Source organism: Tetranychus urticae, chromosome 2 (genome assembly GCF_039701765.1).
Source record: "Tetranychus urticae isolate SD_2017Ah chromosome 2, NJAU_TeUrti_SD_1.0, whole genome shotgun sequence".
In the NCBI taxonomy this organism is placed as follows: domain Eukaryota; kingdom Metazoa; phylum Arthropoda; class Arachnida; order Trombidiformes; family Tetranychidae; genus Tetranychus; species Tetranychus urticae.
Genome location: NC_142959.1, coordinates 3,802,177 through 3,816,999, shown reverse-complemented (window position 1 = coordinate 3,816,999; position 14,823 = coordinate 3,802,177). Strand labels below are relative to the sequence as shown.

Below are 14,823 nucleotides of genomic sequence, written 5' to 3'. Positions count from 1 at the left end.
TTAAGTGAATACAAGATTCTTTTCTTAAATGACTTTGATTATTTGTAGTTAACATTGAAAGCTGTGTGATTAGTTGTAAGTAAAATTGGGAATGGTTGCTTGTTGATATTGAAGCTAATAAATCAAGTGAAGAGCAATTGATTGCATGTATTTTGAGTCCTAAAAATAAATTGTTGGGCGAAAATTGAGAATGAATATGATTTTGTTTATTCAAAAACATAATCAAAATTAAGAAAAATAGTGATACATGATATGTTGAGTGAAAGAGAGAAGATGAAGATGAATCAAATCAACTGTAGATGCGTTAACTTGATATTTATACGGTGCAACTCCAATGATGAATAATCGACTTCAAAAATAGCGCAGCTAACAGCTAAATTAGCAAAATTTTCAAATCTCAATTCGAACCGAAACATGGGAAAAAGCATGGATATTGATTGGTGCAAAATTAATCTTCGAATAGCTTGAAAAATCTAAAATTTACGCTCAACGAAAATGTGATCAATTTTCAGCCAACATTGAAATCGCCAAAAGCTATCAGTTCACTTAATGGTTTTACTGTAAGCTATCTTGATACATCCAAATGAATCCGAGTTTTAATTATTCCAGATAACTGATATACGATCGGAATAATCCATTACTAGATAATGGCAATGGCCATAGTTAATTGTGTTTCAGTTGAATGAAAGATGAAGAGGCTAAGGTTTTTCTAATATAAGATTGTAAAAAATGAAATTGTATCAATCGATGTAATATTGTAATATTGAAATAAATTAACGAGCAAATGTTTAAAATATTAATGAATATTATTTTCAATAAGTTGCTAAATCATTAACATATGGTGAAGAAATTAAATTGTTGATTGAGAAAAGATGATGACGATAAAAATAGTTATTTTGGAAATGATTTTACTCATCAGCAAAATACTGTAGATGAGGAAGAGGCTGATTTGTTGCAGTCCGATGGGTGGTTGTTGATAATTTGCTTCTTGGGTCATCTGTGGTTGAGGTTGTGCTTTGATGGTCATGATTATGGTGGCTGTTGGTTGATTTGGTTCGTTTAGTTACTGTTGAAGTAACGTCTTTTTTCAACCTTATTATCGAGGAGGGAAGGTTGAGAGAGGATACATCATCAGAAAAAGGTTAAGAGGTTCGAGAGTAAAATAAATTCTGTTTTGATGATTGAAGATGAGGTTACAGAGGAGTGAGGGAAACTAAGGAGAATGATGATGAGCTACAATTTGCTAAAAATTATTGGTTTCTAAGACAGAAAAAATGCGAGCAAAAGAGAATTTTGTTTCTTGATTCTATTCATTGGAGTTAAACATTATGAGAATGAACATGTTGTTCACTTCGTGTCCGAATGTTTCCAAATAATAATCCTGCTGCTGCGAAAACTGGATCCAAAAGGCACCGAACAACCGCGTTCCAATACTGAAAGTAAAAGGAAAGAATGTAACATAATGTAATTAATTTGAATGATTAAATTGCTTTATTATGGGAAGAAACGAGATAATTAACATGATGATGGTTGGGAGATGATTGAGGGTTAATTACAGTAGATTACAGTTTCAATTTGAATAACTCAATTTTATTGTTGTGTTTTTGCAAATTCCTGAGAAACAGCTTAATCAAAACTCAGTTTCATTTTTTAATGATTGGCAAATTGAATGTAAATTTTTCCTCATTTGATTCAATCATTAATAATGCAACCTAATCAGCTAAGACATTTAATACCAAGCAAAACAGAGGGGACTTTTAATCAATTTCGTACTATTCTTTACTTATCAATGAATTCATATTGATTGAGAAGAAATTGAAAAATAATTTTCATCAACTTCCCTTCTTCAAACCTTTCTTGTTGTTCATAAACTCATATCTGAATGACTCGAAAACAGGAGTTGAATTACTTCAGTGCCCAGTGCTTTTTCTCACAATTTAGTCCTAATTTCACTGTTTTCGGCTCGATGGTCAGGTTTAACAATGGCTCTGATGTTTACAACAACTCTGCAATTTTTATGGAATTCATTTTGAAATTTCTACTCAAAACACAATTGCTAACAATAAACTTTGTACAAAACTACTCATCAGTACAATACTGCTTCTTGAAATTTATACGCAAATTGCTTTATTTATGTACATCACAGCGATGGCACATCATTAAAAAGCTTGTTATTATAATTAAAATGAAGGAAATATATTTCAAATCAAGGTTAATCGAAATATTCAGCTAAATCTAATGATAAGTAGTGACAATAAAACTTACTAGCAAGTTGCAAGTTTGAGCTAAGTCAAGCATTTAATGTCTTGAACAATTGAAAGATTCCCTGAATATGGCTTACTTTTATACAATCATGAGGACAAGTAATTAACTGATTGTGGAACAATTTTATTCCTGTTATGTTAACCGTAAAATTCAAAATGATCGAAAAAAATAATGTGTATGCAATGATCTGTAGTTTTGTTTAGTTAGCCTAGTGCAATTGTTGAGTCTATTTGCGAGATCATTTAAGGGTCTATTGGAAGGTGAAATAACAAAGAAAGCTGAATATATATATAGTTAATTTAGATGACAAAATTTAACTAAAAGGTAATGAAAGAAGGGAACACTATTCTGTCACAGAAGATGCATATAATCAAGCGAAAATGAAAGCGTAGGGAACGAAAGAGATGAAAGTAAAAGTTTACTAGAGAAGGAGATAGAGCTAGTAATTAGTTTGACTAGATTGGGATGGTTCAACCGGAAATCCTGACCAAAAATATCTCATGTGGAACCAAATTTACTTGGCTTTATACGCCATTGATGGAGGGGAGGGAAAAAACAGGAGAGAGAAGGTAAGTTGAAGCATTGGGAATGAAAATGACTAAACTAGATATTGTCTGAGTCAAAGGGAAGGAGATGATTGAGCTGGTAGGAATGAATATGATTATGGTTGATGGAGAGATGGCGATGAGAGTGATGAGGGTGATGATTAAGGGTGTGTGCGTTTGTTTTCTTGTCTCTCTCATACAAATTGATGTTATATGAGAGGAAATCTGATGAAAGTTACATACCTTGTGTGCATAATGAATTGTTATCTCAAAAAGTTTGAAAAGTGGCATCAGAATCCAAACCATGGCGGCTGAAAAAATGGCAAAGATTAAAGCCCAAAAGATGGCTAAGAAGGGTGCGAGGACGGCTGTTATCAAACCATAGAACCAGCATCGTGAGTTGGTGAAGATGAGGTAAGTTACTCTCCAGATGAATTCAAATCCGTGAAGAGAATCAGCTTCAGCAATAACATCTTCAAAATAAATGTTCACATGGTCATTGATGTGCTTTTCATCTCGATCCAATACATTTAACCCAATTGTACAGTTTTGAGCGCAAGTGAGTGGAGTCTTTTTGGGTCCTTCTTTCTTCTCTTTGGGAGTCTTTTCTTTTTTAGCCTTCTTCTTGTCTGTTAAGATGATAAAACATTGTGCAAAAATTAATTACAGATACAAAACAGATAAATTAAAATGAGAATATAAGATTTGGCGAAAGCGATTTAAAAGTTTCATGTAAACAGTCAAAAGCTGTTCAGCCATTTAAAAAACAATTGAAGCAGATTAAATTGAAAAAATGATCAAACTGATGGGCCAACAACAGCCTAGATGGTCTGTTTAAGGTCACGTAAAGAGAGGGAGAACCTAAGGGAAAAGCTAAGGGCAACAGAAATGAAAGATCACGAAAGGTTGCTTTCAAATTCTTGTCATTGTAATGTCTATTTAGACTTTCTCTTCTCATTTTCTATCTCATTTCTTCTAATTTTGAATCTCAACTTCTTTTCTGTCAATGCGAACCTAAGAAAGTGAAGACAAGTGAAAAGAAAGGCGGGTTGAAAAAGGGAGGAAAGAGCAAAAGGGGCGTTGGGTAAGGCCAATGAAGGCCGTTAAAATATGGCCGTGTTTATTATCGTTTCAAGATATCTCTTTTTTTTTAAAAAAGAGGAATCTTTTACTCTCAATGGAAGCCATTTTTAAATCAAATGTTAAGTTTGTTCGTTAACTAAGAGGTTAAAAAGCGAAGTCAGACAAAAAAAAGCGTTAACTAACAACATTTAAAAATCAACATACGGCTAAGGATTAATCAATGGGAACGTTTCTTTGGAAACGGCGATCATAATTTTAAAAACATGCAACATTTATATTACGTAAAATCAGTAATGGCAGTAATAAAAGTAATCTATAAGCTATTTCTTAGGTATTACTATCAAGACTAAATCATAATAAAAGAGGCAAAATCTAATGCAACAAAACTATTCCTCATACTGAACTAATGACTAAACCCTGCAAGCTGCATTAAGCTAAGAAAAATAGATATAACTGCTAATGGTCATTTTGATGGGGTAAAATTTTAGAGAAAAATATTGATAGCAAAAGGAAAAATTACATGAGCATGTAAGGGAAAATCATGAAGATTGATGAGGTTATGACGCACGGCGGTTGAAACTTGCAAATGGTCAAGAAAATGAAAAAATTTTCACCAATCTAAGAGTTAACATTTGAAAATAATCTTACCTTTTTTATCATCGTCTTTCTTGTCGTCGGAAGATTTTTCATCCTTGTCACCATCTACTTTAGATTCCATTTCGATTTTTTCTTCTTTCTCAGGATGATCAATTTTACCTTCCTCTTCTAATAAAGGGATGTGAGATTCATTTAAATTGGGCTTTGATCCGCTCTTGTTAGTATCCATTGTATTTTAAGATGAATTGAAATCAGGGAAAAGTTTCACAAAAAAATGAGTAAAAGTAAAAAGAATGCAGCAAGTCGATAGACTAAAACGAAATAAGGGTTAGGAGGTAAAAAAGCTGGTTTATTGGGTTTGAGGTAAGAAGCTTGACTAAGAAACTTTTCTAGAAAAACTTTTTTTCAAACTTTGTGGACTGAATACGAAGACGTTTGATGATGAAGATGAAGGCGAAGAAGATGAAAAATTGAAGAAGACAAAGAAGCAGAAAGAGAGAGAGAGAGATGATAGAAAGAAGAAACGATAAATTGAGAGACAAACCCAGTTGAAGCAAAGGCTGGGTCAGGGCTGGCTGGTACTCATGCGCAGGACATATGTGATTTTTTCAAAAAATTTTCAGGTTAAAGATGTCACTTTTTTGATCATCGTTGACGCTATTTATAAATGATTATATTATAATTTTCAATTATTATCCATCGAAATAAGTTTTCATCGATTCTTGTGTTTTCCTAAAACTGTCATCATTTATTGGTAATTTGGAGGCAACAGTTGATTTGGCGTTTAAATGTCAAAGTAATTTCTTTTTTCTTTTAAGTGATGAGCCTGCTTTAAACCTTTTCAGCCATGTTTGTTAGGTTGACAAATGTGTAATCTGCCTGCACTTTTGATTATTGCAAGGAATTGTTTATTGAAATGTAAATTGTAAATATTGAAACTTACAGTTTAATCTAATATCTGGTCATGGTTAATTGTGCCTCTGGTTTTACACTTTAACTCGATAGTTAAACATTCAACTATGTCAATCTAATTTCCTGATAACTGTTAACCTGACTCCTGTTTCTCTTTGTATTTCCTATTTGATTGTTTAAACACTTGAATATTTTTCTTTTTCGCTCAGGCACAATTAAGTAAATAATAGTGATAATAATCAAACGCCAAAACTTTTATTAATGGGTAGCAATCTATTAATTTTAAAAAGGTACAAACTGCTTCAAGCTACCTTTAAATTTGGTAGTACAAGTTGAATGGTGAATGGCAAACAATACAAGAAGGGAACCCAAAAATGATCAAGAAAAATATCTTTTTATACTCAATGATTCAAAGTGTAAACCTGTTTCCATACAAAATTGATAGCGAAACAGAAGCCAAGAGAAGAGAAAACATTTTTATTCTTTGCTGTCTCTGTAATTATATTATAAATCAACAGAACACACTTGATTAATCAACGCCACACAAAGACACTTCTGTAATTACCGTATTACCTGGCTAATGATAATTTTCAATCCATCATTTGTTGGGTGAAAGTGAAAAACATTTTCAACGATTGTCTAAAATGATTAAAGCTAATGCTGTTGATTGTGTTACCTTTTTTCTTCATATATAAATATATTTGTTTGCCCAACAACATATTTGAAACAATTAATGACGGTCATGATGAATAGGTTTAATCATTATTATCAGTATCATGAAACAATAATATCTAAACCATATGCTGTTGATTATAATTTGATATTTTGTGTCTGTTTTATCACCAAGGGTTATCCAGATTGAGAGGCAATTCTTGATGGAAAGGCATGAAAACATGAGATAGGCAAAACACCCAAATTGTATTCACAGTTTACATAATTGCTATTAAGGAATCAGTTATTCAATGTAATTTGTGTGCAACTAAAAATAGATGAGTTCAAGGTTTAACTCAATCATTTTGATTAAACTTTTCATTGAAACACGATCAAAGCATCATGAACCGTCAGCCTTACATTTCATGGACTATGAAAGGTTAAAATCTTAATCAATCCAACCAGTCTAATCAATTTAGATTGCTGGTTACATCCATTGAGCTGGTAAAAACAAAAGTATTACATGTTTATGTTAATTGGCATTACAGAGTCTTGTAACCCAAACTAATCTTTTGGGTTAGCAACAAGTTGCTGTTACCAATAAATTTAATTATTTTACATTCCTTATCAAATGAAGACAATCAAATTAATAATAACTAATTCTCACTTCAATGTCAATTGTTCAACTTAAATTGAGTCCAATTGATTTTAATTTGCACCAGCAAGTTAATTCCTAGTCAATGGGTTTTGTTTTTACTAAGCACATGTCAAACCCAAAACTGGTAGTTAATCAGCTTTCCAGCTATTTAACAATTTTAAGCTGGAATGGATTTAAAACAACTGGTCAACCAGAAATGGTCAAAGTGGCCTTTTCTTAAATTGGACCAATAATCTATTCATGATTAATTAGATCCTTTAATTGGATCATGTAAAGCTACCGGTGTTTTAAATTCCAGCAAATCTGGTAAAGGGATTCGACTGTTAATCTGGTAAAGTGGATAAAGATAGACATTGGTATTGTCTTTGAATTTAGCAAAATAGTTGAATAGTTTATTGTTTTTAATGTAATTTACAAGCGACTTTTTCTTTTCGTGGTTCGATATAAGATATTTGATTCTGGTAAATCGTAACAAATACAAACACAACAAGATGGGAAACGAAACCAATCGGCAAATATTCCTCTGCATTCATTTTTTGGGTCAAAGGCAAGTAACCGGTGTAGACGGTATTGTTGTTCACATCGACAACCATCTCGGCAAAACATTTGACTATTTTCGTGGGCACATTTTTCCCAATGAACATATTGTTCAAAGGGGTAAACATTGAGTAGAGCCAATATTTCACCACGAGTGTTATTAGCCCAGTATGGAGCGATCACTTCTTCACGAACTGGACATGCATTTACACCTTTACTCTTTGGCTGTTCTGGATCAGGGGTTATAGAGGGTTGGGAAGGTTGACTGTTACTGCTTTCTTCACTTGAACCGTTATCCGTTAATGGATTTGGAGCCGCTGAACTTGTGCTTGTCGATGATGTTTCATGTCCATTGCTCATTGAAATGGTTGATGGTGATGTTTCAGGTGCCTTTTGATCATTACTTGCAACCATATAAAACCTTTCAGCAATAGTCATACCTGGGTCCAGTGATTCAGTTGGTGGTGAATTGTAATCTGGTGTTGTTGTCATTGCTGCCTCTAAATATTCACTATCACTTGGAGAGTTTTGTACATTTGTTGATGTCAAGATATCTGATGGAGTCTGAATGGTTGTTGACTCTTGATTATCACCATCTTCACTGTTTTCTGCGAGATTAAACGCTTGATTGTAGTTGGTTTCATTGTTGACTGTTTTAACATCACTGTGAACATTGTTTTCACTACTGACTGTCCGGTTGTCAATTGATGATGTCTGTGTTTCATTTACACTTTTAACAACACTGGTGACCACATCATCTCTTTTACTTTCCACCTTTTTATCCTGTTCACCCAAAACGGTGTCTTCTTCATTATCCTCTTCACCTTGTTCCAAAAAAAATGATCTCGGACGAAACTGGGGTTGATATTTATTGAATGGAGTTTGGTGGTTAAATATGTGATTGGATTCGTAAAATTTAGTCTCCTTGTTATTGATGAAAACATTGTCATATTTTTCCCTTAAATCTTGAATTTCATTAGTCAATATTTGATAATGACGCTGATCTCCATACATACGCCTGAGCAATCCTTGGTTTTCATAAATATATCGTCTGACTGCAGCCCATGGATAAATGGTTCCAGATAGTTCACAGAAATTTGATTTACTCATATCACATGGTATATCCATTAATAGACGAGCACTGACTTTAGGACCACAAGTTGATTGAGCCAAGATTGGAGTAATGTTAAACAATACGGTGATCACCTGGAACAGAAAGAAAGAAACACAAAAAGCAAACCATGAGTAACATCAACCCAAAAGGCAACCCATAACGAGATGAATGTAAACAAAAGCACAAAAATGGCACTTGTGGTGATTACAGGACTGGTAATAGTTGAAATAGATAATTTAATTGAAATCTAATCAACTTGTTTATCCATGTCAAGGTTACCGATCAAATGTCATGGTGAAGAATGAAAAAAAGAGATACATTTATAGATTGTAAACAAAGAGGTAAACGTTAACTGAACCAGAAACATCACTTTCACTTAAGGCCTTGTTAATACATTTATCAAGTCATATATTCTTACCTCAAAAATGAATGGAATCAACATTGTTACAACTTTCCAATCAATGTTAATCAATTATGTTTATTGAAATATCTTTCCTCACTCTTTTTTTGCATCAATCAACTACGGACATCAACTAATTTTTGGACAGCTTCCTTTCGACCATCAAGTTCAATGTCTTTATGGATCTCTTTTTTTTCATCAAAACTTGGTTTTCAAGTTTACAATCTTATTCTCTTCATCATCATCTTCTCCTTCTTGCCTCTCACTTTATCATTATCCAATTCTTTCCTTACCCAATCAATGTTACTTCCGTATTTGCGCGTATTGACCATCAATGGCACTAAGATTCCCTCATTAAATACTGTCCCTTCATCATCTTGATCACCTTTCCCCTGAAAGTATCGCCCAACATGTAAACTCGATCCAATTTTCAATGAGATGACTCCAAGACGACCTCCTAACGTGAAAGTTTTCTTGATGTTTACCTGTTTCTCGGTTCCAATCTTCAATCTATCATTAGCATCATCATCATTATTGCTTTCTCTCCAACCAATTCATCCTAATCGTTGCTTTAATCACCAAATAATTGTCTTATTGACCGATACTTTTGATAATAACAGTTGATCAACAGAGTGACATGCTTTTGCTGACATCTCTCTCATTCCCATTCAATCATGGTTTACCATTATTAACATCATTAGGAAATTTTAATATTTAACAAATTTTATAACTCTTTCAATGTCTTACCTTTAAACTTCTTTGAGGTAACCTTTAGGAGCCGTAACTTGGCCACCACAGCTCAACATTGATTCAGAAATGCAACAATCGTACGACCTTTTTCATGGGCCTTTTCTATCAATTTAGCAACTTCGTTGGCATACAGCTTTCCGATAACTTCATCGTCGTCATATTCATCTTTGTTGAATTTACCACGGTAATTGCATGGTAACGGTGCCTGAGATGAAAAAATGACAAAACATTGATTTAAAAACAATAAAAAATTATTGCAAGTTACGACTGGCAATTTGAATTAAACACTTACAATGTGAACCCAATTCTTCTTCTTGTGCCCCTTAATATTTTCAAATTTGTAAGGGCTAATTTCAACAACAGAGGTTAGGTGACCATGGTATGCACTAAGGGTAAACAAAATGAAAGATGATTTGCAAAATAAAAAACATTTAACTAAGAAATAAAATAAAAAACTTACCTATCTACAGCGATGACATCCTTGTGTTTTGTATGAGCACGAGCAAGTCGAAGAGCAAGATCATTGGCTTCAGAGCTATCAAATAAGACAAATTATTCAAGAAATCGTTAGAAATGTAGGAAAGAGGACGAAAGGATTACAAAGACAAATGAAATAAATACATACCCAGAGTTGACAAAGTAGCAGACTGACAAATTTTCAGGAAAATATTGAGTCAATCGCTTAGCATATATGACCATAGCATCATGAAGATATCGAGAATTGGTATAGATGAGTGACATTTGATGAGCAAAAGCTCGATTTATATGAGGATTACAGTGACCAACATGAGCAACATTGTTGATACAATCGAGATACTTGGTTCCAATTTCATCATACATGTATTGACCATCATCTTTAACAATTTTGAGTGGGTCATCTTTGAAAAACAGGGTACATGATTTTCCAATGTGTTGTTCACGAAGTCGTAAAGTTTCTTCTTTAGGAAGGGTTTCTAGAGGAATTATTGAAAATTAATTATCAATAATCATTATTTAACTGTATAATAATATTTGAAAGTATAAAACTATTATAAAATATAAACTGTAACAAAATAACAAAATTTTTAACCAGAGTAGCTTGCAAGCTCAAGTGAATAAAGATCGACATTTTTTGGATTGTCTTCGAATTATGCAAAAGTGTTAAATAGTTTATTGTTTTTAATGTAATTTACAAGCGACTTTTTCTTTTCGTGGTTCGATAAAAGATATTTGATTCTGGTAAATCGTAACAAATACAAACACAACAAGAAGGGAAACGAAACCAATCGGCAAATATTCCTCTGCATTCATTTTTTGGGTCAAAAGCAAGTAACCGGTGTAAACGGTATTGTTGTTCACATCGACAACCATCTCGTCAACAATCGACAGCAATCACCATGCATCTCTAAGAGAAATTCTGTCAACATGGTAAGTGTTTACACCATGTTTCGGAATGCAATGACGTTAGAATTATAATTTAACTTTTCATTTTGACCGTAAATAGGAGTAAAGTTAAATAATGTTGAGATGATTTGGTGCTGAAAGTAATTAGGAAATTTCTTCGCAACTTGAGACCAACGAGTCAACACTTGAAGTACGTGTTGAGCTTCTGCTTGAGGACGCTACCTCTTCAGTTTCAATTTGGTTCATGATCGATGTGAATACGGTGATCCAGTTTTGAGCATCTTCCATGTTAAATGTCATAGGCGGCTTGAAATTCAAAACATTTCAGTACTTTCCTTCCGTACTCATTATTATTCGCTCATCTCGGAAATGACGGACAACCCATTCGGCAAGGTGATTTGCTGGTCGTTTGCTTGTTCTTTCACGAACTAATTCGACGCCAATGAAAAGTCCACAGCCACGCACATTACCAATGACTTGATACTTGTCAGCCAACTTTTCTAGTGATTCAATGAGAAAAGAACCAACATCGGCTGCACTTTTGAGAAGATTTTCCTTCTCAATCACATCAAGAACAGCGTTTGTGACAGCCATTGAACAAGGGCTACCTCCATACTACGATAGAATTAATAATTGTCAAAAAACGGCTTGGAACACATTGTAGCGAAAACAAGGTAACAAGGTTCAAATCCTTACTGTATTGAAGTATTCAGCTCTGAGAGCTGCAAAGCTTGCTGTTACTTCTGATGTTTGACGACACAAGCAACCGGATGACCATTACCAATAGGTTTTCCAAGAGTTACAATATCTGGAATAACATCATTATTTGAATGTTGGAAAGTCCACAGTGAGCTTCCGATGCGCCCAAAGCCAGCCTGAACTTCATCGGCTATACAGACGCCACCAGCTTTCGGGACTACAGCTAGTCTGCATTATTGGTTCCAAAACAGGAAAATAACGAATCAATACAATGTAATTTTTCATGTCAAATCAGCCAAAAAATGTCCTAATCAGGTAAATAACTTTTGATTAGGATTTGCTAATTTTCAAATTAAATAACAGTCTATTTCATTTCTTGGTGATACAAATTGTGAGCCATACCGTAATACAGTTTAATTTAATATTTTTGACAATTTGTTTTATGAATTGTTATTTGTAACTTTAGCATACAAGTAAATAGCGAAACAGGTTTTCACAATAATCATCAATAACCTCAGCATCAAGTTTAATCTTGAACTATCTTTTTCTTGAAACCATTCAGTATTTTGTCAATAAGCATCAATGATTAAAAATTTCATCTTCATTTTGTTAATTTGCTACTTTTACCGCCTTACATTGGAAATTAGTTATTACTTGATATAAAAATGAAGTGAACGTTAATCAACACGATAACAAGAAAAGGTTCACAATCGGATCAATGGTTATTCAATTGCTTCTTTAAAGCAATCAACTACTGTAAATCACTTTACTTGAAGCAAGTCCAACGCAATTTACCACTGGTAGACGTTTGTAATTTATTGACATTAATCAATCTCTGATTATCAATCGTCTCTCGTTTACCGTTACAATTATATTTTGTTTTAACTTACTGAATTGAACAGAAGTCAATGAATCTAATTTGAACACGAACCCGAGTGACCGGTATATACCGAGATTCAATGTTAATAGCCTTTAATTAGTAAAAGATGTTTACCTTGAAGCAATTTGATCAATTAAAGAGTCTCAGTTACTCTATTTTAAAGAGACATCACTGGTTATTATTATTGATTCCAAACGAGACACAATTTCATTGGATTCATCATTTACCTGCAACTATTACTCTGACCCAGAGTAATGATAATAACTGCTAATAATTTAAATACAAGTACTAGATTGTACCAAAATAATTATGCAAATTTTATTTCAATTGATTCTAGAGCAACAAGTATCTAACCAGTTACATCAGTCTATGGTCAGATTGTAATGGCCTTTACAACTGTCTAATTATTTTCCCTTAATGCTTCTCTAACTGTAACCATAATTAAACTTGATAGTAATATTTTACTAATAGCCAGCATCATAATATCATTGATAACAAGTTTACATTTTCTGCTCATTTCAATTGTAAACAGAATTTCGATACAAGAAATGCCCAGATTTTGATTTTAAACACATTCGTACCATTCCAGACTTTTCTGGTAAAACTTGAGAAACCTTTGTCCTCGACTTGACCATAAGATGAAATCTTTGCTTCTTTTCAAATCCGATTGTTTTGAAGACTGAAGTTCAATTACAAGATTTGTTTAGTCGGCAATTAGTTAGACTTAAGCCTTTTTCAACTTGAACCAGACCAACTTTGACACTTTGGGTTAGTGGTAACATTGGTCATCACCTTGATGGCAACTTTTTGGGTTATTTGTAAAAACTAGAGTAAAAAATAGATGTTTTGCTTTGGGTTGTTCAAATGGTGAGCAAAATGGATGATGAGGCTGTTTGGGATTGAAAGGAAATGGTAACAAGATGATGAGAGAAACGTTTCTCATCATCAAATTTTCCTCTTCAGTTCTCATCGACTTGTAAAAACATATGAAAGTGATTCCATCATTTGGTTTACAAATAACGACATGTTGATGTCAAGTTAATACTGACCAGAGCCTTTAAAGCCTTCAACATGTTGTAATGAAGCTGATAAAGGGAAAGTAAACAAGCAACAGTTGTGAGCAAGATGATGACGGAGAGGGATGCATGGGATGATTTGAAGATGAGTTGGAAAGCTATAATTTTGTTTCTTTTTTTTATCTGATCAACTGAAGTTACCTTTCAATGGATTCATGATTAGTCTGTATTTTTTGGCTTCATTTTTGCCTATTATTGTAGACTTTTTAATTTTATTTTTTTTTGAACAAAAAAACTCAATTCAAGATGGCAAATATGATGGTTAAGACAGTTTAATGAGATAAACTTAAATTTAAGGCGTAATTTCACTGAGAGTTTATTCAGTGAAAATTGTTCAAGCCTTTACAAGCAAGAAAAGGTTGCTTGCTTTTACTCACTACAATCAGTTAATCATAATCAGAATCAAAAGTGATTCATTTTTCAAGGTTACTTTTACATTCACAGTCTTCTTCATCTCCTCATCAACATCATCATCAGCATCAGTTTAATATTTTTACCCGATTCCTTTAAATAACTGGTAAAATTATTCACTTGGTTAGCCTTTTCATTTTTGTTTTGCCTAAGTCTATTCAATGCTCATTTTGATCAATCAGCAATCATTTTACTCTCGATTGTTTTAATGTTGATTAATCGGTAATCAAGATGAGTTAATAGCAAAGTAAGAGATGCACTTTAATAGTCTGATACTTGTTTTGTGTAGGTTTACGTAAAGTGTATAATTATCAATGTAAAACCTATGCTTTAACCGGTCATACATTTTAGTAACTTCATTATCAATTTATTATAAGTTTTATTAATAATAAGATATTGCTTTTAATAAACAACTTAGCTCATTCAAATTAGTTTGTCAGTTAATCATCTCGCAACAATTGTTTTGATCCGTACATTTGATTGTGACGAGTTGATTTTGTACAAATTTGTTAAACATTATGTTTCAATGGCTGTTTGGTTGAATGGTAAAGCCGGTCAAATTGATTGTCTTTCACCTGAAATGTGATTCTAATCAAGTATTTATACGCTTTTTGGGGATTTATTATTGATCAGTTGAATTAAATTGTTGTTGATTTGTTCAATAGTTAAGCTGTAAAGATTAACTGATTGTGTTGACGGGTTAAGAAGATGAGTATTGTAAGAGGATAAAAATAGTTGTATCGACTGTAAACAGTTAGAAAAATGGAGATAATTTTTGATGACTATGATGATTGTTGTGATGATTGTAATGGTCATAAACAATATTGTTACAGAATGAAAGGAATAAAGTAAGACTGGCATG

General features: G+C 33.0%; 2 protein-coding genes and 1 pseudogene across 3 annotated transcripts; all 3 read right to left on the bottom strand.

Moving 5' to 3' along the window:
* Positions 1-787: 787 nt before the first annotated feature.
* LOC107363760 (caveolin-1) lies at positions 788-4,858 on the bottom strand. Its single transcript, XM_015931032.3, has 3 exons — positions 4,542-4,858; positions 3,054-3,439; positions 788-1,433 (listed from the first exon to the last, which is right to left on the bottom strand). The coding sequence occupies exons 1-3, from the start codon at positions 4,717-4,719 to the stop codon at positions 1,320-1,322; spliced, it is 678 nt and encodes a 225-aa protein (XP_015786518.1). The 5' UTR covers positions 4,720-4,858; the 3' UTR covers positions 788-1,319.
* Positions 4,859-7,075: 2,217 nt separating this feature from the next.
* On the bottom strand, positions 7,076-9,374 carry spz4 (Spaetzle domain-containing protein 4). The gene is made up of 2 exons (XM_015931069.3): positions 8,781-9,374; positions 7,076-8,454 (listed from the first exon to the last, which is right to left on the bottom strand). The coding sequence occupies exons 1-2, from the start codon at positions 8,802-8,804 to the stop codon at positions 7,123-7,125; spliced, it is 1,356 nt and encodes a 451-aa protein (XP_015786555.2). The 5' UTR covers positions 8,805-9,374; the 3' UTR covers positions 7,076-7,122.
* A 56-nt stretch (positions 9,375-9,430) lies between these two features.
* Positions 9,431-10,495, bottom strand: LOC107363378 (ethanolamine-phosphate phospho-lyase-like; annotated as a pseudogene). The gene is made up of 4 exons (XR_016198485.1): positions 10,138-10,495; positions 9,973-10,047; positions 9,805-9,898; positions 9,431-9,717 (listed from the first exon to the last, which is right to left on the bottom strand). The product of XR_016198485.1 is annotated as an ethanolamine-phosphate phospho-lyase-like (transcript).
* Positions 10,496-14,823: the final 4,328 nt, after the last annotated feature.

Bases quoted from the DNA above. Each gene is read 5' to 3' on its own strand.
- spz4 (XM_015931069.3), bottom strand. From the start codon at position 8,804: ATGTTGATTCCATTCATTTTTGAG. The intron at 8,455-8,780 runs GTAAGAATATAT...TTTCTGTTCCAG, and splicing joins TGATTCCATTCATTTTTGAG to GTGATCACCGTATTGTTTAA.
- LOC107363760 (XM_015931032.3), bottom strand. From the start codon at position 4,719: ATGGATACTAACAAGAGCGGATCAAAGCCCAATTTAAATGAATCTCAC. The intron at 3,440-4,541 runs GTAAGATTATTT...TCATCTTAACAG, and splicing joins GAAAGACGATGATAAAAAAG to ACAAGAAGAAGGCTAAAAAA. The intron at 1,434-3,053 runs GTATGTAACTTT...TTTTACTTTCAG, and splicing joins CAATTCATTATGCACACAAG to TATTGGAACGCGGTTGTTCG.